This window comes from Eubalaena glacialis, chromosome 3, assembly GCF_028564815.1.
Source record: "Eubalaena glacialis isolate mEubGla1 chromosome 3, mEubGla1.1.hap2.+ XY, whole genome shotgun sequence".
NCBI classification, from domain to species: domain Eukaryota; kingdom Metazoa; phylum Chordata; class Mammalia; order Artiodactyla; family Balaenidae; genus Eubalaena; species Eubalaena glacialis.
In genome coordinates, this window is record NC_083718.1 from 187550358 (window position 1) to 187578294 (window position 27937).

Here is a 27937-nt window from a genome sequence, read left to right on the forward strand (position 1 = left end):
TTTAATCAGACGAACTACTCACGAACTCATTTTCTATATTTCCTCATTAAGTGAAAAGTATTATCTGGAGAAAACTACCTACCTCTTGGCTATATTTTCATCATAAGTCTCCTACTTTCCTCCTCTCTCTCTCCTCTTAGAAAAGAATTGATAAATGTGTCAGTGAGCATAAGAAAGGAACATGATGGAAGAAACCACCTCACATGGGAGTAAGTCAGTCACACCAGATTCAAGGGGTTCAGAAAAAGATTTTTTAAATTTTTGTTTAAAAAAAGGAGTTGGGAGACTTCCCTGTGGTGCAGTGGTTAAGAATCTGCCTGCCAATGCAGGGCACATGGGTTCGATCCCTGGTCCGGGAAGATCCCACATGCCGCGGAGCAACTAAGCCCGTGCACCACAACTACTGAAGCCCGGGTGCTTAGAGCCCGTGCTCCGCAGCAAGAGAAGCCACTGCAATGAGAAGCGTGCGCACCACAAAGAAGAGTAGCCTCCGCTCGCTGCAACTAGAGAAAGCCCGCGCGCAGCAACAAAGACCCAACGCAGCCAAAAATAATAATAAATAAAATAAATTTTAAAAAACAAAAAAAATTTTTTTAATTTAAAAATAAATAAAAATAAACATTGACATACAGAGTGGAAGTCCTGGATTGATGGATTTCATTTATTTATTTGGTCATATTTGCATTCCTCACCATGTTTCTGTATTGAGAACATATGTGTATTTTTATCATTATCAATATCTGGGTAAGTAATATAAACTGAGGAAAATGGGAATTCCCTGGGAGTCGAGTGGTTAGGACTCGGCGCTTTCACTGCAGTGGCCGGGGTTCAATCCCTGATCTGGGAACTAAGATTCCACAAGCTGCGCAGGGTGGCCTAAATAAATAAATAAATAAATAAACTGAAGCAAAGAGTCCAGGAGAAATTGGCTCCACCCATAAATGGAATTTATTGATTTACATAACTGCAAAGTCCAGAAGCAGATTTTCAGGTCAGGCTCGTTCCAGAGACTTGACAGTGGACCCAAGGTTCTTGATTCTCTCTCTGTTTTCTGCAGTAGCTGCGTGCTCCTCTGGAGGGCTTCCTTCACGGTGTGCTGGTGGCCCCCAGGATGGGTTATACTTCCTCATCCAAGCCTTGTAAGGAAGAGATTGTCTTTTCCCATCCTTCCCAGCTAGAATCCTGAAACCCGCTCACATTAGACCACTTGGACAACATGCAACCAAAACAAACAAACAAGCACATTATAATTGATTTAGTCTGGGTCACATGTTTCACTTCTAGAGCTGGGGTGGAGTTAACTTCAGCAGAACCAAATTGAATCCCCCTGAGCAAAATAAAAATCCCATTATCCACCCCGCTAGTTAGAAAGTTAAATGACAGGGACTTCCCCAGCGGTCCAGTGGTTACCAATCGGCTCTTTCAATGCAGGGGCTTGGGATCGATCCCTGGTCGGGGAACTAAGATCCCACATGTTGTGTGGCATGGCCAAAAAAAAAAAGAAGAGATAAATGGCAGCTTCTCCTGAGAAATAAGTGACTAAGTAAATAGTCTTAAGTTGCTATTTTAGATAATACCAGCACCAGGGATGGATCTAGGTTTTGTAGTACCTAAAACATAAACAATTTGGGAGGTCTTCTTTAAGAAAAAGAATACAAAATTAGTCTCAAATGTGAATTTTAAAAATCAGAAAAATAAGTTTGATTAACTGCCCTTAAATAAATTTTATCTGCAACATACTCATTGTCTCTTCATATGATAATTTCATAATATAATTTTTTAGAGAGATTTTAAAAAGTAAACTAATCTTTCCTCTATCGTGGTTGACCTAAATCTACTTTTTATTACTGACAGCTTAGGAAAGTTTCTTTTAGCTTCACAACTCATTATAGTAAGGATATTACATTATTGGTAAGGATATGTAAATTTTAGGACTGTTTTTAAACTTGGGGCTGTTTCTTTTTCTTTGGCCTGCGGGATCTTATTTCCCTGATCAGGGATCAAACCCACACCCCCGGCAGTGGAAGCCCAGAGTCTTAACCACTGGACTGCCAGGGAAGTCCCTTGGGGCTATTTCTATGACGTTTCAGAGATGAACTGGGAGATTTCAGAGCATCATTAGTTTTCTTATGCTGTGATTAACAGTAACACTCTGAATTGAGGACTCACAATCACCAGTTTGGTTTTGCCTTCATCATGGTGTGTTATGTTTCATATTAACTCCATCAGTGTCAGTATTTTATGTAAACTAGCCAGAAATTTAAATCTTTTGACTCACTCCCTTTCTTTTTTTAACATTTATTTTATTCAAGTATAGTTGATTTACAATGTTGTGTTAATTTCTGCTGTACAGCAAAGTGATTCAGTTATAAACACATACATTCTTTTTCATATTTTTTTCATTATGGTTTATCACAGGATATTGCATATAGTTCCCCATGCTATATAGTAGAACCTTGTTGTTTATCCGTTCTATATATAATAGTTTGCAATCTGCTAATCCCAAACTCCCAATCCATCCCTCCTCCACCCCCTTCCCTCAGGGCAACCACAAGTCCTTTCTATGTCTGGACTCACTTCCTTTCTTTTTTTAAAATTAATTAATTAATTAATTAATTATTTTTATTTATTTATTTATTTATTTTTGGCTTCGTTGCTCCGAGCAAGCGGGCTTTCTCCAGTTGTGGCGAGCGGGGGCTACTCTTTGTTGCGGTGCGCGGGCTTCTCATTGCAGTGGCTTCTCTTTTTGCGGAGCACAGACTCTAGGCGCGCGGGCTTAAGTAGTTGTGGTGTGTGGGCTCAGTAGTTGTGCCTTGCGGGCTCTAGAGCGCAGGCTCAGTAGTTGTGGTGCATGGGCTTAGTTGCTCCGCGGCATGTGGGATCTTCCCAGACCAGGGCTCGAACCCACGTCCCCTGCATTGGCAGGCGGATTCTTAACCACTGAGACACCAGGGAAGTCCCTCTCTTTCTTAATTGGGTTACCAAACAATTCAAGAAACTATTCATTACACTTATGCAAAATTTATCTTTACAGGGCTTCCCTGGTGGCGCAGTGGTTGAGAATCTGCCTGCCAAGGCAGGGGACACGGGTTCGAGCCCTGGTATGGGAAGATCCCACATGCCGCGGAGCGGCTGGGCCCGTGAGCCACAATTACTGAGCCTGCGCATCTGGAGCCTGTGCTCGGCAACAAGAGAGGCTGCGACAGTGAGAGGCCCGCGCACCGCGATGAAGAGTGGCCCCCGCTCGCCGCAACTAGAGAAAGCCCTCCCACAGAAACGAAGACCCAGCACAGCCATAAATAAATAAATATTTTTTTTAAAAAATTAAAAAAAATAAAATAAAATAAAAAATTTATCCTTATAATGAACTACTGCTTTGGGTATGACCTTAAAAAAAAAAATTTTTTTTTTTGTTACAATTCACTGCTTAATGTTAGAATCATTTATATGGAATTTATCATTGACTTTTTATGACTTTTGTTTCATATTTTCAGGACCTAGTACTACTTGGTGAACCTCTCCAAATGTCTGCTGAATTGAATTCAATCCAAGCAACTGTGATAAAATGCGTCTAATAGTTAACTATAGTAAATCACCATGAAGATGGCCTCTTGCATTTTAAAATGACAGAGGGATCCTTCGCATATTATATTTTCTCACTTGTTTTTACGGAACCATGCCAAAATGTCTTTCCAAACTGAAATTAAAGCAGTGAGGCATAATTAAAAATATATATTTGGTCTTTGTCTTTGATTCCTGGCACAGAGGTCCAAAACCTCTTGGAGTTTCCTGAGTGACAGGAGTGTCTTTGTCATTCATAAGGGGCGACTGTAGATCACGCTTGAGTTTGTCCTAATGAGGCAACTTAGGGTGTTCCCCCCTCCAGATAGCCTCAGAATGGGGACTGGTCACCAGAAAGACCAAGCACTTTATTAGAGGGTGGGAACCCTCTGTCTGGCCTACCAGCCTCTGGGAGAAGAAGGGAGACTGGAGACTGAGCTCTATAAAAACCCTTGAACAATGAGGCTCAGGAGAGCTTCCAAATTGGTGAACACGTCGAGATGCTGGGAGGGTGGAGGACCCAGAGAGGACATGGAAACTCCATGTCCCCCCACCCTTGCCTTATGCATCTCTTCCTTTGGCTGTCCCTGAATTGTATCCTTTATGATAAACCAGTAACAGGAAGTAAAGCTCTGTGAGTCATTCCAGCAAGTTATTGAACTTGAGGGAACTGTAATGGGAACACAGAAGGCCACTTACTGTACAACTCGATTTATATAAAAAATCCAGAATAGGCCATTGCATAGGGATAGAAAGTAGATTAATGGTTTCCAGGGGCTGTGGGGAAGGGGTTGACTGCTAATGGGTAAGGGGTTTCCATCTGAGGTAATAAAAAAGTTCCAAAATTAGACAGTGGTGATGGTTATACAACACTGTGACTGTACTTACTGCCACTGAATTGTACATTTTAAAATAGCTCAAGTGGTAAACTTTGTTATGTGTAAATTACCACAATTTTTAAAAATGCACCCATTAGGATGGCTATTATTGAAAAGCCAGAAAACACATGTTGGTAAGAATGTGGAGAAATTGGAACACTTGTGCACTGTTGGTGAAATGGCACAGTTGCTGTGGTACACAGTTGGCAGTTCCTCAAAAAGTTAAACACAGGATTACCACGTGACCCAGAAATTCCACTTGTGTATATACTCAAAAGAATTGAAAGCAGGGACTCGAATGGATATTTGTACACCTGTGTTCACAGCAGCATTATTCACAATAGCCAAAAGGTGGAAGCAACTCAAACGTCCATTGCCAGATGAATGGATACACAAAATGTGGTCCATCCATACAATACAATGGAGTATTAGCCTTTAAAGGGAAGGAAATTCTAACACAGGCTACAGCATGGATGAACCTTGAAGACCTATGCTGCGTAAAATTTGCCACACTCAAAAGGACAACTATACGATCCCACACAGGTGAATACTCAAATTCATAGAAACAGAAGGTAGAATGGAGGTTGCCACCGGCTGGGAGGAAGAGGAATGGAGAGTTGTTTCATGGCGACAGAGTTTCAGTTTGGGAAAATGAAAAAATTCTGGAGATGGATGGTGGTGATGGCTGCACAGCAATGTGACTGTACTTCATGCCACTGAACTGCACTCTTAAAAATGGTTAAAATGGTAAATTTTGTTACATATAGTTTACCATAATTTTTTAAAAACTATAAAAAGAAAGAAAAGGAGAGAAAAGAAAAGAAAAAGAAAGGAAACGAAAAGAAAAGAAAAAGAGCAAGGGCCCTCCCTCCTTCCCCAGAGGGCCCCGCGAGAAGAGGATGCAAGGCTCGTCCAGAAGGGGGCGCGTCGGGTCCCCGCGCTCCTCCGCAGCCTTCGCAGCATCCGGGACTACCCAAGAGGGGTCACTCCACCCCAACTTCCCTTAACTTCAAATCTGGGGCAGGGCGTGGCGGGGGGGGGACGGTGAGGCGGGGTGGGGGGTTCCCCCTCTTTCCCGGGCTGTGCGGCCCCTTCCCCGTGTTTGGGTGGCGCAGACGGTGCCAGCTCTGAAGCGCGCGCCATTCCCTGGAAAGCTCCTGTCTTTCCAGAAGGCTTCCTCTGCTTCCCAGGCTGGCAGAGCTCGCGTCCGGAGGAATCCCCTATTTTATTCTGTTTCATCTATTTCATTGCTGCTCTCACAGGATGGCCAGCAGTAACTTTGGGGAACAAACAGCCTCAGCGCGTCACCCTCCCACACATGAGGCTCCTGCAGCGCGCGCAGCGCGCTCCGCGTGGACACGGCGACCCGCCCCTTCCTCCCAGGGACGCGTAGCAGCTGCTCCCAGGGCCGCCCAGAAAAATCCGCATAGCTCTCCCCCGGTGGACGTCTCCTGATTGAAACAAACACTCCGTCGTGGAGGCTCGTTTCTGAACTCTTCATAACTGGAGCCAAAATAGCATCATAGGAAGCTGTATACCAGTCTTTTCCTTGGAGAACGAGAAGAATTTTAATTTCTAACGCTTAAAACTTTTAATAAAATGCCTGAAGAAACAGACATCTGCAGGGGTAACGGGATGAAGGTTCAAACTAAAACCACTCCTGTCTTGATTTGGTAGGTTGCCTAAGTGGGGAATGTTTTTTAAAAAGAAATGCTTCCCAGTCATAAGGTGAGAGGAAGGAGAAGGAGAAAACAAGGAGAAAGGCAGAGAACTAGGGTCTTCCCCGGTGGTGCAGTGGTTAAGAATCCGCCTGCCAATGCAGGGGACACGGGTTGGAGCCCTGGTCTGGGAAGATCCCACATGCTGCGGAGCAACTAAGCCCGCGTGCCACAACTACTGAGCCTGCATGCCACAACTACTGAAGCCCACGCACCCAGAGCCTGTGCTCCGAAACAAGAGAAGCCACCGCGATGAGAAGCCCGAGCACTGCAAGGAAGAGTAGCCCCTGCTCACTGCAACTAGAAAAGGCCTGCGGGCGGAAACAAAGAGCCAACGCAGCCAAAGAAAATTAAAAAAAAAAAAAAAAAGGCAGAGAACTACTGCTTATTACTTGTTGCAGCTTTAAGTCAAGTCATATAAGGAAGGAATGGAGGAGAGCCAGCCATTCTGGAGCTGGTGAGCCTGCAGGTGGAGGTAGAAGGGTTCACAGCTTCTCTGAAAGTGATGCTCTTTTCCTGGAACCTGAGAGTCTCATAACTGGGTTCGAAGGACTGAATAAATACATAAATAAATAAATGCTCTATACCCTGAACTGAAGTGGATAGTTCCAGATACTGCTGAGCAGCGGTCTAACAGATAAGACTGCTCAAAGTCCCCTGGCTCTGCGAAAGGCCAACCTCATCTCCTCCCACTCTCAGCCCTGCTCCCTCTGCCTCCTGGCTGTACCTCCAGAATGTCAGACATCCTTTCACTTCAGGCCCTTTGCACTGGTTCTCTTGCCCCCCAGCTCTCCACAAAGCTTATTTCCTTGTTTTTATGACTCTGACTAAATATCACACTTTCCTGAGATTTTCTTAACCATCTTGCTTAAAAGGGCACCAGCAACATCCTGTTGTCTCTATTCCCCTTCCCTATTTTTTTTTTTTTTGATAGCACTTAACTACTGTATGTGTAACATATATATTATCTATCGCCTCCCTTTGTTTCATGAAGGGAACAATTTTTCACTTTTTTCACTGCTAAGTTCCAGGAATTAGCATGGTCCTGGGGAAAGCAGGTCCTTCATGTTTGTTTTCTTCTGTTTTGTTTTGTTTTGTTTTTTGGCCTCACTGCACCGCTTGTGGGATCTTAGTTCCCAGACCAGGGACTGAACCCGGGGCCACGGCAGTGAAAGTGCCGAGTCCTAACCTACTGGACCGCCAGAGAAGTCCCCCCATATTTGGATAAATTAATAAATGCTGATAAAACTTTGCCTTCCCACCGGAGCCTATTGTTTCAAATTGCCCCAAAGCAATGCTGTTATGTTAGGAGATTTCTAAAAAGGGGTGGTCTCACAGCCCACAGCCTCCAATTTGGGTTACTCACTACATAATCCTCAAATCTGACTGGGTCTGCAACCTCAGCCAATCCACATACTGCCTGATTCTATCCTGAAACAATCTCGTGTTCTTTCTTTTCGGTGGGATCACGATATGTAATTGGATCAACAACTGTCTTCTGACTTCATTTGACTCCAAAGTCACCACTTCTAAGGTCAAACTAATAACTTGGTTTCTGTTATTTATGTCGACAGAAAAAAAAAAAAAGCACAACCTAAAAGCTGAGAATTATGTTTTATTCAGCAGACTTACTGAGGACTTAAGCCCGGAGCCAGCCTCTCAGATAGCTCCAAAGAGGTAAGGCAGGAGCCAGAATATTTAGGAGTTTTTGCAACAAAAACCGGGTAGTCAGAACATCAAAAGATTACTGTTAAAGAAAAAAACAGGGACTTCCCTGGTGGTCCAGTGGTAAAGAATCCGCCTTCCAATGCAGGGGACGCAGGTTTGAGACCTGGTCCGGGAAGATCCCACATGCCGTGGAGCAACTAAGCCCGTGCGCTGCAACTACTCAGCCCGCATGCCTCAAACTACAGAGCCCACACACTCCAGAGCCGGTGCACCACAACTAGAGAGAAGCCCGCGTGCCAAAAAGAAGAGCTCGAGTGCTGCAACTAAGACCCAACGCAGTCAAAAAATAAATAAAAATAAATAAAATAAATAAATATTAAAAAACAAAACAGACATCTCAAGTTAATGAATTTAGCACTTTTCTATGTATGGGAAGATGCAAGAGTCTGGGCCCATTGAAATAATTCCTTTGATATGCACCTTAGCTATCTAAGGCCAGTATCCTATTTTTCTCCATCCTGGGTCCCCTCAGGGTGCAAAGTTGGAGGCTGCCGCAGTGGCTGGTGGCTTGATGGCTCCAACATCCTTGGTTTACTGATATGGCAGGCCACATTTTTCGTCCACACTTAAAACAAGAGCTATATCTGATACTCAGACTTCCTATAGGTTTCTGTCATCACCAGCAGATGGTAAGCTCCTACAGGCACAGACCTTTCCTCTGCTGTTGTCCACGGAATCCTTAAAGCCCAGCTTAGAGCCTAGCACGTGGTGAGTACTCAGTGGCCGTGAGTCCTTCCCTGACTTGCCTTATCATCTGGCATAGACTCTATGGTCCATAAATTCCATCCTTCTCGCCAAGTTGCTCCCCTCCAAGACTCCCTGAAACTACCACCACGTCCCTTCTGCTTCTCACTGACTGTACCCCTTCACCTCTGCTGGTTCCAAAACCCTTCGCATGCTGCTTCAGTACCAGATGTGCTTCTAAACCATCCTCACCAAGATGGCAAAATCCTGCACCTCGCCTTATGGATAACTTGGGCATCTCAGAGAGCACTGAACACTCCCTCAAGCCTGAATGTTTCCTTCCTTTGCTTTCCTGATGCCTCCCTGTTTTTCCAGCCCCTCTGGTCCTGGGGCTGTGGGGTTTGTACCTCGGGTTTCTCTCTTCTCACTTTAAACATAATGTCCCAGACAGTCTCATCCATATGTGTAGTTTATATGCTCAACAACTTGTGCGTGTCTCCGGACCCATCTATCCATTGTCTCCTGGCAGCCTGGCTTTCACCCGGCACAGGCACCTCAGAATCTGAAGTTCTGACTCCACTTCCTTCTTCTGCTTGTGTTACCTTCTTTCGGATGGGCCTCACCCTTCCTATAGCAGCCTGAAACAAAAGAGAGCACCTCCCTTGATTCTTCCCCCTGCCAGCATCCCTAGATCTCATCCATCACCTTGGACTATAGATTCTGCCTCCTTAATAACTGGTTACTTCTCTCCAGTCCCAGGAGTCCTTTTCCCGTATTTGAGACCTGGGCTCCAGGCGATCCCGAATAATGTCACCTCACACTGTGATTTCCACCGGGCTTTCCAAACTGCCTCCTGATTTGCATCCCCCAGCCACAATCTTTCTTCCCTCTGCATTCAGAGTTACTTCCTCTGAGCCAACCTAATTGTGCATATCTGCTTAATACCCATCACCATCTTCCTATTACCTTGGGGACAAAAATCTCACCTCTTTACCCTAGCATTCAAGATTCTTCATGGTAGGGCCCCTGACTGTCATGTCAGTTTCCCCCACCGTCTCTCCCCCCCACCCCCCACCCAATACACCCTAAGTTGCAGCTATAGCAATCTTTTCAGTTCTTCAAACATCCCTCCAACTTTTGCCTAGAACGCTTCCTGCTTACCTATGCTTCAGGTCCCAGCTTAAGGAGCACCTCCAGAAATACCCCAGACCCCTGCCACCACTTGCCCATCCCCAGATGTCAGGTTTGCCCCTCCTGAGCTCTCACAGCTGCCTATAATTCTCACCACTGTTCAGACTGTTTGTTTCCTCCATTTTCCTCACTAGACCTGGAAGACGGGAATTAAAACTTGTTCATTGGTGTGTCAGTGGTGTGCCTAGAAGGCTTCCAAATATTTCTGAAAATAAGGAGATATGCTAAATTTAGAAGGAAAAGAGTCATAATCATTGGACAGGTTTACTGAAGCTGAGAACTTTTCTCACAATCCAAATGGCTTCTGGTACAGGATGTGTGACATCTTTCCGACCACAAGGCCCCATCCACCAAACCAGGACAGATCAACACCTGTTTATTCTGGAATATAATTCAGCATTAAGCTACTGCCACATGTGGACTCTGCGGTTGGATACAGATCAAGCTCTCTGGAACGTTTGTTTGCACACTTGGCCTTCACAGAACATTTCCTAGGGGCAGGGAGGAAGGGAAGACGAAAGAAGATGAGTTGGCATGTGGTCTATTACTATTAGTCACAACACTTCTGACACCAGGTACGTGGTGTCTTTTCCAATCCCATGTCTCCAACCCTCTGACGCCAAACTGGATGGTCAAGAATTTTTCTTTTTTTTAATTTTCACTTTTACTTGTATCTTTCTTTCTCTTTTTAAAAAAATTTTTATTTATTTAGTTGCACCAGGTCTTAGTTGCGGCAGGCAGGCTCCTTAGTTGCAGCATGTGGGCTCCTTAGTTGTGACAGGAGGGCTCCTTAGTTGCGGTATGCATGTGAGATCTAGTTCCCTGACCAGGGATCGAACCCACGCCCACTGCACTGGGAGCACGGACTCTTATCCACTGCTGGATGGCTAAGAATTTAATTCAGTTCTGACACTGAGGACCAGAGCTAGTGCAGACCCCACAGGTCAAGGGCTTAGTCTCATGAGATTGCCCTTATTTCAGACATCAGTCACAAGTCCCAGGCCACCCATACTTCTGACCGAACAACTGTAAATTGGGGATTCCCACAATCCCCTCCTCAGGTTCAATACTTTGCTAGAATGCCTCACAGAAACACTCTTTACTTGCACCTACAGGTTTATTGTAAAGGATGCAACTCAGGAAGAGCCAAACGGAAGATATGCATAGGAGAAGGTATCGCTGGGAGTGGGGCGGGGGGGCATTTGGCAGGGCGGGCAGAGCTCCAGGAGGGCTACCCTTCCAGCACTTCTATGTCTTTACCAACCAGGAAGCTCTCTGAACCCCCTTATGTAGGGGTTTTTATGGAGGTTTCATCACACAGGCATGATAGCTTAAATCACTGGCCATTGGTCATTAACTTAATCTCCAGATGCTCTTCCCTCACCCAAGCTCTGGGGCTGTGATGAGAGTTCCAGCCTCCTAATCCTGCCTTGATCTTTCTTGGGACCAGCCCCCATCCTGAAGCTATCTAGGGTCCCCAGCCACCAGTCATCTCATTAGCACACAGAAGACACCCTCATTACTCTGATATTCCAGGGGTTTTAGGAACCAGGTACAAAGACCAAATATTTATTTATTTATTTATTTTTGTATACTCTATTTTTTTTGAATTTTTGAATTTTATCTTATTTATTTTTTTATACAGCAGGTTCTTATTAGTCATCCATTTTATACATCTTACTGTATACATGTCAATCCCAATCTCCCAGTTCATCACCCCCACCCCCGCCACTTTCCCCCCTTGGTGTCCATACGTTTGTTCTCTACATCTGTGTCTCAATTTCTGCCTTGCAGACCGGTTCATCTGTACCATTTTTCTAGGTTCCACATATATGTGTTAATATATATTTGTTTTTCTCTTTCTGACTTACTTCACTCTGTATGACAGTCTCTAGATCCATCCATGTCTCTACAAATGACCCAATTTCGTTCCTTTTTATGGCTGAGTAATATTCCATTGTATATACGTACCACATCTTCTTTATCCATTCGTCTGTCAATGGGCATTTAGGTTGCTTCCATGACCTGGCTATTGTAAATAGTGCTGCAATGAACATTGGGGTGCATGCGTCTTTTTGAATTATGGTTTCTCTGGGTGTATGCCAGTAGTGTGATTGCTGGGTCATATGGTAATTCTGTTTTTAGTTTTTTAACTAAAAATACTCCATACTGTTCTCCATAGTGGCTGTATCAATTTACATTCCCACCAACAGTGCAAGAGGGTTCCCTTTTCTCCACACCCTCTCCAGCATTTGTTATTGGTAGATTTTCTGATGATGCCCATTCTAACTGGTGTGAGGTGATACCTCACTGTAGTTTTGATTTGCATTTCTCTAATAATTAGTGATGTTGAGCAGCTTTTCATGTGCTTCTTGGCCATCTGTATGTCTTCTTTGGAGAAATGTCTATTTAGGTCTTCTGCCCATTTTCGGATTGGCTTGTTTGTTTTTTTAATATTGAGCTGCATGAGCTGTTTATATATTTTGGAGATTAATCCTTTGTCCGTTGATTCATTTGCAAATATTTTCTCCCATTCTGAGGGTTGTCTTTTCATCTTGTTTGTAGTTTCCTTTGCTTTGCCAAAGCTTTTAAGTTTCATTAGGCCCCATTTGTTTATTTTTGTTTTTACTTCCATTTCTCTAGGAGGTGGGTCAAAAAGGATCTTGCTGTGATTTATGTCATAGAGTGTTCTTCCTATGTCTTCCGCTAAGAGTTTTATAGTGTCCAGTCTTACATTTAGGTCTCTAATCCATTTTGAGTTCATTTTTGTGTATGGTGTTAGGGAGTGTTCTAATTTCATTCTTTTACATGTAGCTGTCCAGTTTTCCCAACACCACTTATTGAAGAGACTGTCTTTTCTCCATTGTATATCCTTGCCTCCTTTGTCATAGATTAGTTGACCATAGGTGCATGGGTTTATCTCTGGGCTTTCTATCCTGTTCCATATATCTATATTTCTGTTTTTGTGCCAGTACCATATTGTCTTGATTACTGTAGCTTTGTAGTATAGTCTGAAGTCAGGGAGTCTGATTCCTCCAGCTCCGTTTTTGTCCCTCAAGACCACTTTGGCTATTCGGGGTCTTTTGTGTCTCCATACAAATTTTAAGATTTTTTGTTCTAGTTCTGTAAAAAATGCCATTGGTAATTTGATAGGGATTGCATTGAATCTGTAGATTGCTTTGGGTAGTATAGTCATTTTCACAATATTGACTCTTCCATTCCAAGAACATGGTATATCTCTCCATCTGTTTGTGTCATCTTTGATTTCTTTCATCAGTGTCTTACAGTCTTCTGAGTGCAGGTCTTTTACCTCCTTAGGTAGGTTTATTCCTAGATATTTTATTCTTTTTGTTGCAATGGTGAATGGGATTGTTCAAATATTTATTTTTATTGTATCACAGCTTGTAAGAATCATCCCAAGAGTATCCTTAGAGCAAGGGTCCTTCTATCCTCTGCTTAGGCAGAGTTCTTGGCTATGCCAAAGAAGGATGCATGCAGTTTGAACATTACTTCTTACAGCCAACTAATCTGAATCCTCAAACAAATTTGTGTTTTCTTTGTAGTTTCATGTTACATTTTTGTGATGGCAAGTTTCTTAACTTTGTTTTTATTGCTAGAAGAGTGTGAGATTTGTCAATCTAAGAATCAAAATATCTTCAGTGTCTTTGTAATCAAAGACTCCCCAGACTCTCAAATACCACCCATATCCAACTTTAAGATGAGTGCTCTCATTTTGTTTTCATGGATCTCACCTAGATTTCACATGTACGTTGAGACTTAAAAAAACATAGAGTTGAAAGCACACATTCTTGTCAGACTTAGATTTGAATCTCTACTCTGCAACCTTGGGGAATTTCAAAAGCTCAATCTCTTCATTTGTAAATGGGAAAAATAGTGTCCCTTTCACAGGATTGTCTTGAAGACTAAGTGAGAAAATGCACTCAAAGGATTTAGCTAAGTAATCACACACAAAATCATCACTCAAAAAATGTAAGCCGGGGCTTCCCTGGTGGTGCAGTGGTTAAGAATCCACCTGCCAATGCAGGGAACTTGGGTTCGAGCCCTGGTCTGGGAAGATCCCACATGCCGCGGAGCAACTAAGCCCGTGCACCACAACTACTGAGCCTGCGCTCTAGAGCCCGCGAGCCACAACTGCTGAGCCCACGTGCCACAGCTACTGAAGCCCGTGCGCCGAAAGCCCGTGCTCCACAACAAGAGGAGCCACCGCAACAAGAAGCCTGCGCACCGCAACAAAGAGTAGTCGCTCACCGCAACTAGAGAAAGCCTGCACGCAGCAACGAAGACCCAATGCAGCCGTAATTAATTAATTAATTAATTAAAAAAAAATAAGCCATTGTAACATACCTGTATGGCAGGAAGAAATTCTCATTTTAAAAGCCATAATTAAGCCTTGATGTACAACTTTATACCCTCTAGATTATATTTAGAAATTATTGATTAGGTTGAGCTATAATTTGTATGGTCTTCAAGTGCTGGTGGCATAAGAAATTGATATACCCTTTTGGAAGCGAGTAAGGCAACAAAGTAGCAGGAGGCAATGATGTCTCTGACAACACTGATCCTCTCTGTGAATTCTTCCCAAGGGAATAAATCCATGCATGCAAAGAAGTCTGTTTATGTGAATTTAAGAAATAGCTGAAAACACCCTGAAATATTCCTGGACATTGAAATTAAGAAAATGCTTTACTAATATGAGAGTTCATGAACCTGATGGAATATTATGCAGCCAGTTTGCTATGTTATTATATGTATTCAATTTATACATGATGAATTCAGTAGGGAAATTACTTAGAAACCTGGGATATGTTTTCCTCTTGAATGAAAAGGCAGAATATTCTAACAGACTGGATGGTAAGATACCAAATTGAAAACAGTGAGTTGGGATGGTAGGATTGCTGGTCATGGTTTCCTGTTTAACATTTTCTTTAATAATCTCATCAAAAATAAGAACACTCAACAAGAAAATACAAACAACCCAATCAAAATAATGGGCAGAGACCTAAATATACATTTCTCCAAAGAAGACATACAGATGGCCAAGAAGCACATGAAAAGATGCTCAACATCACTAATTATTAGAGAAATGCAAATCAAAACTACAGTGAGGTACCAGCTCACACCAGTCAGAATGACCATCATTAAGAAGTCTAAAAACAACATATGCTGGAAAGGGTGTGGAGAAAAGGGAACCCTCTTACACTATTGGTGGGAATGTCAATTGGTGCAGCCACTATGGAGAACAGTATGCAGGTTCCTTAAAAAAACTAAAAATAGAATTATCATATGACTCAGCGATCCCACTACTGGGCATATACCCAGAGAAAACCATAATTCAAAAAGACACATGCACCCCAATGTTCACTGCAGCAGTTTACAATAGCCAGGTCATGGAAGCAACCTAAATGCCCATCGACAGATGAATGGATAAAGGAGATGTGGTACATATATACAATGGAATATAACTCAGCCATGAAAAGGAACAAAACTGGGTCATTTGTAGAGATGTGGATGGGCCTAGAGACTGTGAAGCAAGTGAGAAAGAGAAAAACAAATATATATTAACGCATATATGTGGAATCTAGAAAAATAGTACAGTTGAACTGGTTTGCAAGGCAGAAATAGAGACACAGATGTAGAGAACAAACGTATGGACACCAAGGGGGGAAAGTGGGGGTGGGGGTGGGGGTGGGGTGAAATGAATTGGGAGACTGGGATTGACATGTATACACTGATATGTATAAAATGGATAATAAGAACCTGCTGTATAAAAATAATAATAATAATAAATTAATAAATACAAAAAAAAAAGAATTACCATATGATCCAGCAATCCTACTCCTCAGCATATACCCAGACAAAACTATAATTCAAAAAGATACATGCACCCCTATGTTCATAGCAGCATTATTCACAATAGCCAAGACATGGAAACAATCTAAATGTCCACTGACAGATGAATGGATAAAGAAGATATGATACACACACACACACACACACACACACACACACACACACAATGGAATACTACTCAGCCATAAAAAAGAACAAAATAATGCCATTTGCAGCAACATGGATGCAACTACAGATTATCATACTAAGTGAAGTAAGTCAGACAGAGAAAAAGAAATATCATGATATCACTCATAACGTGGAATCTAAAATATGACACAAATGAACCTATTTATGAAGCACAAACAGACTCACAGACATAGAGACCAGACTTGTGGTTGCCAAGGGTGGGGGGGAGGGAAGGGATGGACTGGGAGTTTGCGGTTAGTAGATGCAAACTATTACATATAGAATGGATGGACCACAAGGTCCTACTGTATGGCACAGGGAACTATACTCAATGTCCTGGGATAAACCACAATAGAAAAGAATATAAAAAAGAATATATATAACTGAGTCACTTTGCTGCACAGCAGAAATTAACACATTGTAAATCAACTATACTTCAATAAAATTTAAAAAAAGACAAAACAGGGTGAGTACCAGGTGGAGTTGGTCTCCTTCAATCCAATGGGTCCAGCCTCTGTTCTTCTTTTCCCCCTTCTGCACACAGGTGAGTCTGTCATTGTCCCAGATGACCAAGCTCTGCATGAGGGATGGGAGAAAATACTGGTTTGCTCTAGCAACATCCTCAGGTATTACTAGGGAAGGTGCCAAGGTAACCTTGCAAAACTAAAAGCCTGTGTCATTACTTTAATTTTTACCTTGCATTTTCTGTTATCCAGGCCTTTGTTATCCTCATCAAATTCTTCTCCAACTTTAAATTTCACAAGGTAGTTCCTGAAGCTGCTGTTCGTGTGGATGGTAAAAGAATCCCCATTCTGCTCAATCACTTTCTGTGGTTTCAGCAGCTTGGCTATCTTACGAGTGGCAAAGTCAATATCTTAAAAATAATTTTTTAGAAAGAAAAGAAGACATTTCAACATTTCCTTGAGATGCAAAAGCTAAGAACTTGGCAGCTGTCCTCAAAATCATTGCATTTGATGGCTAGTGTTGCTTTTACAATTTCAGCGTCGTTTCCTGACAAAAGTGGATCTACAGGGTCAGCTATCCTGGCAAATCTCCTTCCAGAGGCTGATTAAAAATCTTGAACAGGGGCTTCCCTGGTGGCGCAGTGGTTGAGAATCTGCCTGCCAATGCAGAGGACACGGGTTTGAGCCCTGGTCTGGGAAGATCCCACATGCCGCGGAGCAACTAAGCCCGTGTGCCACAACTACTGAGCCTGTGCGTCCGGAGCCTGTGCTCCGCAACGAGAGAGGCCGCGATAGTGAGAGGCCTGCGCACCGCGATGAAGAGTGGCCCCACTTGCCGCAACTAGAGAAAGCCCTCGCACAGAAACGAAGACCCAACACAGCCATAAATAAATAAATTTATAAAAAAAAAAGAAAGCACTGTTCTGATGTTCAAGCTCTCTTATAAAGATTTGAGGTAACTCTACTCCATTTCTCCATACAGTTCCAAAAATTTCTAAAAATCATATTATTAAGTTAGACATAATATTCAGACATAGAACCCCTGCTGGAATTGCAGACACAAGGAGTTAACATTAAAAAAAAAAAATCTTGAACAGCTTTCAGGAAAAGTCCATTTGGCTGGCTGTGTGTTAGGTGATGGATTTGAAGCTGGGCATGGCAGAGACAGTTCTGGGAATCCCCTCAGAGGTTGACAAGAGGACGAGGAAGCCAAGGGGGCTGGGCTCAGGCCACAATCCAGCCTCAGTCACAGCGATGCTGCCTTTTTCTGCTTTATACATTTACACTTCCAATTAAGACAGCATTTGAACAGTTTCTGAACACTGGCAAAAAAAACAAAACAAAGCACCTCTAACAAAAAAGAAAAACAAACAGGGAATTCCCTGGCAGTCCAGTGGTTAAGACTCGGCGCTTTCACTGCCAAGAGCCTGGGTTCGATCCCTGGTCGGGGAACTAAGATCCGGCAAGCGGTGTGGCGCAGCCAAACAGAAAATTAATAATTAAAAAAATTTTTTTAATTTTAAAAATTAAAACAAGAAAAAAAAGAAAAAAAATTAAAACGAAAAAAGAGGGAAAAAAGCACCTCAAAAAACATTGTAATCATGCAAATACTACTATACATTGGGAAATCTTTAATAAGCTTTAAAAAAGAGTCACACACCAAAACACGGAATGCTGAGACGATCAGCGTTTTGGTATAGACAGCTCCCATTCAGTGGCTTTCAACCCATTATGTAGTAGAGGTAAGGGTTGCTATTTTATTTTATTTTATTTATTTATTTATTTTAAACATCTTTATTGGAGTATAATTGTTTTACAATGGTGTGTTAGTTTCTGCTTTATAACAAAGTGAATCAGCTATACATATACATATATCCCCAAATCTCCTCCCTCTTGCATCTCCCTCCCACCCTCCCTATCTCACCCCTCTAGGTGGTCACAAAGCACCGAGCTGATCTCCCTGTGCTATGCGGCTGCTTCCCACTAGCTATCTATTTTACATTTGGTAGTATATATAAGTCCATGTCAGTCTCTCACTTCGTCCCAGTTAGGGGCAGGACAGGAATAAAGACGCAGATGTAGAGAATGGACTTGAGGACACAGGGTTGCTATTTTAAATAGGGAAGCCAAGTGCCATTTCAGCCAGAGCTGAGGGAGATGACGAAGTGAGCTGTAAGCTGTGCAGATTTGGGGGGAAAGAAGTGTAAGACAGAGGTCACAAGGATCCCAGGAAGGGCGTGCCAGATGGTCTCAGGAACACCCAGGAGCCTGGGGTGGCCGGAGCAGAATGAGGGAGAATGAGGAGGAGGAGGGGACCTAGAGATGAGGTGCGAGGGGACAATAAGGACCATCGGACTTTAACCCAGAGCAAGATGGAGTCCGATGGGAGCCACCGGAATGTTTAGAGCAGGTGAAGGCAGCCACAGCTATATGCTGGCCCGTGACCCTGGACAATTCTATGAGTCACAGGGCATGGTGCTCCTATTTAGGGATTGTCCTATTATGTAGAATAAAGTTTTAGGAATCTTCATTTCAGAGACTTACGTACCTCATTGCAGGTAGCTTGGTCCCAGAGTTGACCCGTTTTAATTTGTTTCCCTAACAGATTCGGTTTTTCCTGACACGACTGCCACTAGGGGTTAGCTGTGCTTCTCAGTGCCGGGTGCCTCATACTTCCATTTCCAGCCTAGAAAACGTGGCCAAGCCCTGAGTAGGGGTCCTTCAGCATCTCATTAGCCCCCACCCATTTCTTTTGTCTTCTTAAAAATTTTTTCTCTTTTTTTGGCCTCACCACGCGGCTTGCGGGATCCTGGTTCCGTGACCAGGGATTGAACCCGGGCAGTGACAGCACGGAGTCCTAACCACTGGACTGCCAAGGAATTCCCAGTCCCACCCATTTCTAAGCTCAATGATAGTATAAATGTTTTAGAATGAAATAATGCCATTTGCAGCAACATGGATGGACCTAGAGATTATCATACTAAGTGAAGTAAGTCAGAAAGAGAAAGACAAATACCATATGATATCACTTATATGTGGAATCTAAAATATAAATATCTATGAAACAGAAACAGACTCACAGACATAGACTCACACCCCTCTTGTGGCTGGCAAGAGGGGTGGAATGGGGGAGGGAAGGATTGGGAGTTTGGGATTAGCAGATGCAAGCTATTATATATAGAATGGATAAACAACAAGGTCCTACTGTACAGCACAGGGAACTATATTCAATAACCTGTGATAAACCATAATGGAAAAGAATATGAAAAAGAATACATACGTATAACTCAATCACTGTTTTACAGCAGAAATCAACACAACATTGTAAATCAACTATACTTCAATAAAATTTTTTTTAAGTTTTTTTAACCTAGAACGCAAGTTTTTATCATGGAATGCAAATGATCCAGTCTTTACTTGTTTTCAGCAATGTTTAAACATTGAGGCTAAACTCTTAAAATATTTATCCGATTATTAAAATGACCAAGCCAAATTTAAAATAGTTATCACTGACTTTCCTTAAACCTTATTCTGTGTGTGGAACAAAAACAAACAAGAGGGCTTCCCTGGTGGCACAGTGGTTAAGAATCCACCTGCCAATGCAGGGGACATGGGTTCGAGCCCTGGTCCGGGAAGATCCCACATGCCGCAGAGCAACTAAGCCCGTGAGCCACAACTACTGAAGCCCGCGTGCCTAGAGCCCGTGCTCCGCAACAAGAGAAGCCACCGCAATGAGAAGCCCGCGCACCGCAACGAAGAGTAGCCCCCGCTTGCCGCAACTAGAAAAAGCCCGCGTGCAGCAACGAAGACCCAACACAGCCAAAAATAAATAAATTAATTAATTAATTAAAAAAACCGGTGGACAGGGACTTCCCTGGTGGTCCAGTGGTTAAGAACCTGCCTTCCAATGCAGGGGACTCGGGTTTGATTCCTGGTTGGGGAAGTAAGATCCCACATGCTGTGGGGCATCTAAGCCCACGCACCACAACTACAGAGGAGCCCGCACGCCGCCACTAGAGAAGCCTGTGCCGCAACAAAAGATCCTGCATGCCGCAACTAAGACCCGACACAGCCAAATAAATAAATAAATATTTTTAAAAATGAAGAAGAAATGGTGGACCAAAGAAGGCCTCCGTGCGCAGGCCCCACTCGGTTTCACTACCACATTGTAAGATTGTCACTTAACAGATTTGCAGTTGCAAGGCTGGCCTTTTTAAAGATCAAAATTTAAATTAGCTTAAGTTCTGGTCATTTTCTGCCAGGTCTACACTTACCATGACCTCAGTGGCCAAATGGCTTTAGTGCTCATAAGGCTTTTGTCTAGGTCAAACCATGCTTTTCCACACCATTAGATTTTTAAGTAGGAAATAAGACATTCCAGCAGGAGGAAGAGACGATCTAAACGATGCACATCCTATTACAAGGATGTGTGTGAGCATACACGTTTTAGGGCAGGATCTCAAAGAGGCCAACACAACATATACTTTTCTAAACTTCATCTGTTCACATTAACCCTTCATCCCAAAGCCACTTCTAATCTTGAGGCAATGTGGGTCTTGGAGCCAAGAGATACTGGTTTTAAATCCAGTTTATGTGGTGACCTTGGACAAGCTGGTAACATCCCTGCCTTCTCATGTTCATGAGATTAAAGGGGAGTCCAGACAAGACCGGTCAAGCCCTTGCAGGCATTAGCACAGCGTTCTTTCCTGCCTAGAGCGTCACACCTTGGGTCTTCCTTTGCTATTGTGGGGTCCACCAAGAACTGCCAGATCCAGAGCTAGCTCCTCCAGACTTTAGAACCCAAGCAAACTTTCTTCAATGTCCAAAGGACAAATTGCCTTTCTTCTCCCTGCAATTTGGCAGAAGCTAGGAAAGAGCAGTATCAGAGCCATGCTGGGGAGTTGCAGGATCAGCCCTAATCAGAAAGGAGTAATTTTCCCCCTCAAAAGAGATGCTGCGGGACTTCCCTCGTGGCGCAGTGGTTAAGAATCTGCCTGCCAATGCAGGGGACACGGGTTCGAGCCCTGGTCCGGGAAGATCCCACATGCCGCAGAGCAACTAAGCCCGTGCACCACAACTACTCACAACTAGAGTGAACTTGCACTCTAGAGGTCGTGAGCCACAACTACTGAGCCCGCGTGCCACAACCACTGAAGCCTGTGTGCCTAGAGCCCGTGCTCCGCAACAATAGAAGCCACCGCAATGGGAAGACTGCACACCACAACGAAGAGTAGCCCCTGCTCGCCGCAACTAGAGAAAGCCCGTGTGCAGCAATGAAGACCAAGTGCAGCCAAAAATAAATAAATAAATTTATTAAAAAAAAAAAAACCAACCATAAACATTTTTAAAGGGAGAATTATTTGGGGAGGGGGTCAGCGTCTTTGCTATCTTCCACTGTGTGCAGACTTTCAGGGGGGTGTTCTAGGAATCTTGTGCTCAGTCTGAAGTTACCATCCTCCACCTGGGTGGAGACCTTAGTTCCTGCATAAGAACTCAAAGGTATTGTTATGTATGTTTCTTGAGGAGGAACAAGGACCCTGCCCCAAGGCTGCACTATTGTTTCTTGACTGCTCCTCCTTTGTTTCTGCATTCCCTCCTTTCCCTGATAAGCAACTTGAATCTGATCTTTGGAACTCAGGGAAGGTCAAGGAAACTGAATGAAGCCTACTTCCTACAAATAAGAAAGGAGGGACACAGAAAGGATTTGTACCCATGAGGGTCCCACAGGATTCTACTCAGTTTCAGAATCACCTAAGAATCTGGTTGAATGCAGATTCTGATTCCATAGATCCAGGATCTGGGATGAGGCACAAGTGTCTGCATTCTAAGGAGTTCTGCTGGTCCTTGAGTAACAAGACCCTACAATCATCTGGATCTGAGCTCCTGTTTTGCCCAGGAAAAATGCATTGACCCTGGAGTCTATGTTTTTACACGTGGAAGGCAGAAAAGAGTGTTTGCCACACAAATAGCCATGTGTGCCAAATCACTTTCTTCCCAGGTTTTTGGCAACTGGCAATAGGTTTCAGGCTGATTTCAGCTATTGTATAAAATGCTAATGTAAGCAGATAGGTTAGGGGGTCCCCCAGAGAAAGAGAACCAGGCATGGCTTTCTTGACATAAGAGAAACCATTTTTAGCCTTGCCATTTTTATTTTTATTTTTTTGGTGTTGCCTTTTATTTTTATTTTATTTTATTTTAGTTTTTGGCCATGCCATATGGTATGTGGGGTCTTAGTTCCCCAGGGATTGAACCCACGTCCCCTGCATTGGAAGCACAGAGTCTTAATCACTGGACCGCCAGGGAAGTCCCATGGCCTAGCCATTTTGTGATCTAAGCCTGGCCATAATGAGTGCCCTTGAGCAGGTCTTAGTAATTCAGGAACAAAGGAAAAGCAGTCAAGAAAAAATAGCTCAGCAATGAAACAGAGTCCTACTTCTGTAAGCAGCTATTTTGTCCCTTTCCTGCTTGCCTATTTCTGTTCCCCTTAAACCTTAATTATGACAATGAGATCACTAGGTAACATTTAACCTAACTCCTGACTTATGCTCTACTAAATGTTCACAATGCCTTGCCTAACCTGTTGATTCTTTCCCTAGATTAAAAGAAGTAGGAATGAAGAATTAAGTAAAGAATGACTAGTTTTCTACCCCCAGCAACTCCCTGAGCAAATCTACAGGCAGACCACACAGGCAAAATAGCATCCAAAGGAAGATCAGGAGAAGTCAGCAGGTTTGCAAGCAATGGAAAAATGATGAAGAATCTGACCTCCTACCTTAATAATTACCTGAGATTTCTTCCCCCTTTTTCCCTTTAAAAACTTTCATGGCTGAGCATAATCTTTGGAGTTGGTTTTGGGACATGAGTCCACGTTCTCACCAGATTGCCAGCTTTTCTGATTAAAGCAACTTCCCTTTCTACCAACAGTTGCCTCTTTAGTATTGGCTTTTGAGCAGGAGAAGCTGAACCTGAGTTTGGTAACAATTCCTCCTCAAGGAATATACAGAACAATCTGATACAGTCTTAGTTCCACAGGAACTAAGGCCCCCACCCAGGTGGAGGACGGAATGATGGTGTGGACCCTCCTGAGGTGAATCAACTAAAGCTTGGACTCTGCCCAATTCTATGCTGAATTCTCCTCTGCTCAAACCCCTTCATGAATATGCATATACCCTTAGCTTAAAACGTCACCAATTTTGCTATTCAGGGAGACACTGCTTTGGGAAAGATCCGCAGTGTTGTCCTTACTTGCTGCAAGAAATAATAAATCCTTTCTTCTCCTGATCTTTGGCTTGGTCACCCACCAAGAGGCAAACCCAGTTTTCAGGTAACACTAAGAGATCCCTTGGTTTGTATTTTAGACACTCTTTAGAATATCAAATCTGATCCAACCACCTCTAACAGATGGGGAATCTAAATGAACTCAGAGGTTATATGACTTTGATTCTATTACCAACAATCAACGGCTAGTTATCTGGGTTTCCAGTTTGGTGCTCTGTTATACTAACTAGCCCCTACTCCAGCATCCTTAGCACACTTATATTTCTTTTGGGAAACAGATTGCAAATAAGAGTTCATGTGTTGTCTGGATCTAGTATCTTTCTGGAACCTGAACCAAATGTAAAAAAAGGAGTAGTGAGGCAGGATATTGACTCAATACTCTATGGCTTAATCCTTTGTGAAATGGGTTGGATGATAAATGAATATAGCTAATGTAAACAGATAGCTTCTGTTGGCCTCTAGGATCTAATACAGTGGCAGATAATTGATAAGCTTCTACTGAAATCACGAAAAAGAAAGTATCAAACAAGGGGTCATAGCAGAGCGTAAAGAAAAGCAGGACAGTACTGGGGACAGGTGAAGGATTCCATGAATACACATTTGAAAAACACTAATTACAACACTCAGAAGGCTGCTTTGCGGTACGTGACAGGCTTAACAAAAGATGTCTTTGCACACTTGAAATGTTGACTCTGACTCCATTCCCTGTTTTCTTCTCTAAGAAATTTGCTCTAAAAGCCATGGAGGGCCTTCCCTGGTGGTCCAGTGGTAAAGAATCCACCTTCCAATGCTGGGGACGTGCGTCGATCCCTGGTCGGTGAACTAAGATCCCACATGCCACGGGGCAAGTAAGCCCGCACGCCGCAACTACTGAGTTCGAGCGCCTCAGCTAGAGAGGCCCCCCTGCTGCAAACTACAAAGCCCAGGCCCTCTGGAGCCTGTGCGCCACAACTAGAGAGAGAAACCCTGCATGCCACAACTAGAGAGACGCCTGTGTGCTGCAACGAAGAGCCCGCACCACAACGAAAGATCCCGCATGCCACAACGGACCCAACGCAGCCAAATAAATAAATAAATAAATGCCAGCCATGGAAATGGTTAAAGACAAAGCATAGCAAGGCAAAATTCAAAGCCATCCCCCGATCTTTAGCACTTTATCCTCCATAAGAAGCCAGATACTAGCCAGAGAAACCAGGGAAGAAAGCACTTATGGTCACATGTCGCCACTAATTTGGGGGTGAGGAGATAAGAACATTATCAGGATTTACTGCCTTTGGGAAAAATCATCATTAATTCCTTCTTATGAATGGGAAAGAGAGGAAATGAGATTCCGGTGAAGGGTAGTAGAATATGCCACCCTCAGATATGCCACTTTGTCATACTGACTATTTTGAAATGAAGACGATTGGGAAGCAGATAGAAGAAAAACTCTCTGCCCTTCCCCCAGAAGCAGGACATAATTGTGTAAATGTGTCCCCTCCTCTCTCTGTACCAGGTTGTATCAGCCTAGAGATGGCATCACAATTTACATAATAAACTTTACTAACTAGTTCTCATTTTCCATTAGTTCCTCCATGTATTTATCTTCCCACAATTTGCCACCCCTAGAAAGTCAAAGCCCTTTTCTTTGTCTTGTCACTTCTCTACAAAATTACTCTTTGCTAAGATGCCACATAACCAAGTTCTAACCACTCTGAGATGCTTATCACGGAATGTTCCTGTGTGTATTCACCGTGCATGTGCTAACAAACTTCTCTTTGTTTGTGTCTTGTTACTCTTTTTTTTAAAATTAATTAATTAATTAATTTTTGGCTGCGTTGGGTCTTCGTTGCAGTGCTCGTGCTTCTCATTGTGGTGGTTTCCCTTGTTGCGGAGCACGGGCTCTAGGCACTCGGGCTTCAGTAGTTGTGGCACGTGGGCTTCAGTAGTTGTGGCACGCGGGCTCTAGAGCGCAGGCTCAGTAGTTGTGGTGCACGGGGCTTAGCTGCTCCGCGGCTTGTGGGATCTTCCTGGACCAGGGCTCACACCCATCTCCCCGGCATTGGCCGGCGGATTCTTAACCACTGGGCCACCAGGGAAGTCCCTACTCTGTCTTTTTTAGTCTAATTTACAGGGCTCCAGCCAATGAACCTAAGATGGGTAGAGGAAGAATACTTTTTCCTTGCGTATGAGGTTTTGTGTCAGTATGAATCAGATTTAGCTTGAGAAGTTCCAGACTTCCCTACGTAGTGCGAGAAAGGGAGGGGAGAATCTTACCATCGGCTGGGAGATCTTAAAAACACACGGGAGCCTCAGAACCGTACGTTTCAAAGTGGTTAAAATGGCCGATTTTATGTTATATTTATTATAGCACAATTAAAAGAAAAAAGAAAAAAAAATGGACCCCCCTGCTCTCAGTTTGAGCGGGAGAAACGGATGGAGAAACTGAGGCCAAGTCAGATAATGAGGAGGCGGAGCCAGAGCAGCCCCCAGCCCCCTAGACTCCCAGCAACTCTGGCCCAACTGTCAATAGCGCCCCTGATGGGTGTCATTTAGGCGCAAGTGCTTGGCACACAGTAGGTGCTCAGAACCATCAAGTCTGAAGAATTAAACTAAGGGCAGGACGAACTAAGAATCGGTACGGAAGGGAGGCGTTCTACAGTCCCGGCAGGAAATAAACTCTTGAGGCCCTCTGGGAAGCAAAGGTCATTGGCCGGGGCCCCGCCGCCCCCCTACGCACCCTGGAGGCCCCCGCGTTCCCTTCCCTCCGAGCCTAGAGCGCCGGAGCCCAAGCCGGGCACGGGGCGGTGGAAGCGACCCCTCCAGGCGCCCACCCACAGTCCTCCCGGCTGGAATTGGGCCCCGGGGTGGGGGGGACGGGGTAGTGGCCTCGAAGGGGTCTGGGTTTCTTGACCCCCCTCAAGCCCTCGAGGGAAGGAGAAGCCAGAAAAGTAAAGATTTCAAACGTAGCTCCCGAACTCCACCGGGCACCAGAGTCACCTGGGGGCGCGGGCGCGGCCGGAGACCGGCTGGGGAAGGTCCTCTGGGGCCCGGGAATCCGCGTCCCGGACCAGATCCAGGTGATGCTGTGCTGCCGGCCGGGACCTCCCCGGGACGGCCACTGGACTCGGGGAATCCCAGAGCCGCCGCCCGGAGCCTCGCGTTAAAGCGGCTGCGCAGCGAGGTTCTCCCGGGAGGGGCTTCGGGCCGGGGCGCCCCCTGACCCGGTGGACCCCCATCGTGTCCCCGAGCCTCCCAGCGAGGTGGGCCCATGCCACCCGCGCCCCCGCCTCCTTGGAAGTCCGCGATAGGACAGGAGCCTCGGCCGCGGGGTAGAGACGCACGGGGCCGGCGGACAGACAGAAGGACAGGCAGAGAGACTCGCGGACGGGGGAGAAAGAAGGACGGGGAGCGGGTGGGCGGACGGCGGACAGGAGGAAGGACGGGAGGGACCGGGACATGGGCAGGCGGGTGGGGGGCAAGGGGATGGGGGAGACCGAAGGATGGGGGACAGGCAGACCGACTGGAGGACTGGCAGACGGACGGGGGTGGGAGACCGACGGTCAGACGGACGGACAGCGAGACGGAGGATGGACGGGGGTGGGGAGGCGGGGGAACCGGCGGATCCTCAGGCAGACGGGGGGACGGAAGGACGGACGGACGAGGGTGAGGGGAGACAGGGAGACTGACCCACAGGCCAGCCCGGCCTCCTCCGCCCTGAGCCGGACGCGCGGCCGGAGCCCGAGGCCCCCGCACGGCCCCCCCGGCCCTACCTAAGGCCAGCATGTAGCCCTCCAAGTTATCGCTGCTGAGCAGGTTCCAGGTGCCGCTGAGGTCGGCGGGCATGGCGGGGCTGGGGCGGCACTGGCGGTGGGCGGTGGGGACTCGGGAGGTAAATGTGTGGCCGGGGAGGCGGGACGGGGGCGGGACCGCGCGGGGACCGCGCCGGGAGGAGCTGTGCGGGGAGCCCTCCCCACTCGAAGCCTCCTTCGCCACGCGCTCCTGGATTTCTGCTACCTCCCTTTTGGAGATAGCTCAGTTTTCCCTCGGGTTTCCTCCTCTCTGCTTTAACTCCAAACCGTGATCACGGCCACACTGTTTTCTCTGCCTACACGTTACTAACCAAGGGATCTCCTTCAAAGGCATGGCATTGATTACTGTGTCAGCTGCAAATAATATGCCAATAAATTCAACTCTAGTGGTCTCAATAAATAGGGGGTTATTTTCCTTACCTATCAAGCAGTCCTGGGATAAGCAGTTGCGGGTGATGATACAGCAGCTCCATTGTCACGGAAGTGGCACCTCTCTGCTTCTCCTGGCTCTGTGATTCCTGCCGGTTACCTCACTGGGATGAGTTGGCTGCTGGGTTTCCAGCCAGAACATCCACATTCAAGGTGGGAAAGAAGGGGTAGAGCAC

At 44.9% G+C, this 27937-nt stretch overlaps 1 protein-coding gene across 2 annotated transcripts; it reads right to left on the reverse strand.

Annotated features, from left to right (window-relative positions):
* Positions 1 to 914: 914 nt before the first annotated feature.
* RBP7 (retinol binding protein 7) lies at positions 915 to 27424 on the reverse strand. 2 transcript variants are annotated; one of them, XM_061187113.1, is made up of 4 exons: positions 27294 to 27424; positions 16495 to 16673; positions 16274 to 16375; positions 915 to 1206 (listed from the first exon to the last, which is right to left on the reverse strand). In XM_061187113.1, exons 1-4 carry the CDS (start codon positions 27364 to 27366, stop codon positions 1117 to 1119), a joined length of 444 nt encoding a protein of 147 aa, XP_061043096.1. In that variant the 5' UTR covers positions 27367 to 27424; the 3' UTR covers positions 915 to 1116. The 2 variants fall into 2 exon arrangements, with proteins under 2 accessions (XP_061043096.1, XP_061043097.1); XM_061187114.1 differs by lacking the exon at positions 915 to 1206 and adding an exon at positions 10006 to 10251 and having other exon boundaries at positions 27294 to 27419.
* Between the last annotated feature and the right edge of the window lie 513 nt (positions 27425 to 27937).

Bases quoted from the DNA above. Each gene is read 5' to 3' on its own strand.
- RBP7 (XM_061187113.1), bottom strand. From the start codon at position 27,366: ATGCCCGCCGACCTCAGCGGCACCTGGAACCTGCTCAGCAGCGATAAC. The intron at 16,376-16,494 runs GTAAAAATTAAA...TCCCTCATGCAG, and splicing joins TGGATAACAGAAAATGCAAG to AGCTTGGTCATCTGGGACAA. The intron at 1,207-16,273 runs GTACTCACCCTG...ATGTTGTCCAAG, and splicing joins AAGGAGACCAACTCCACCTG to TGGTCTAATGTGAGCGGGTT.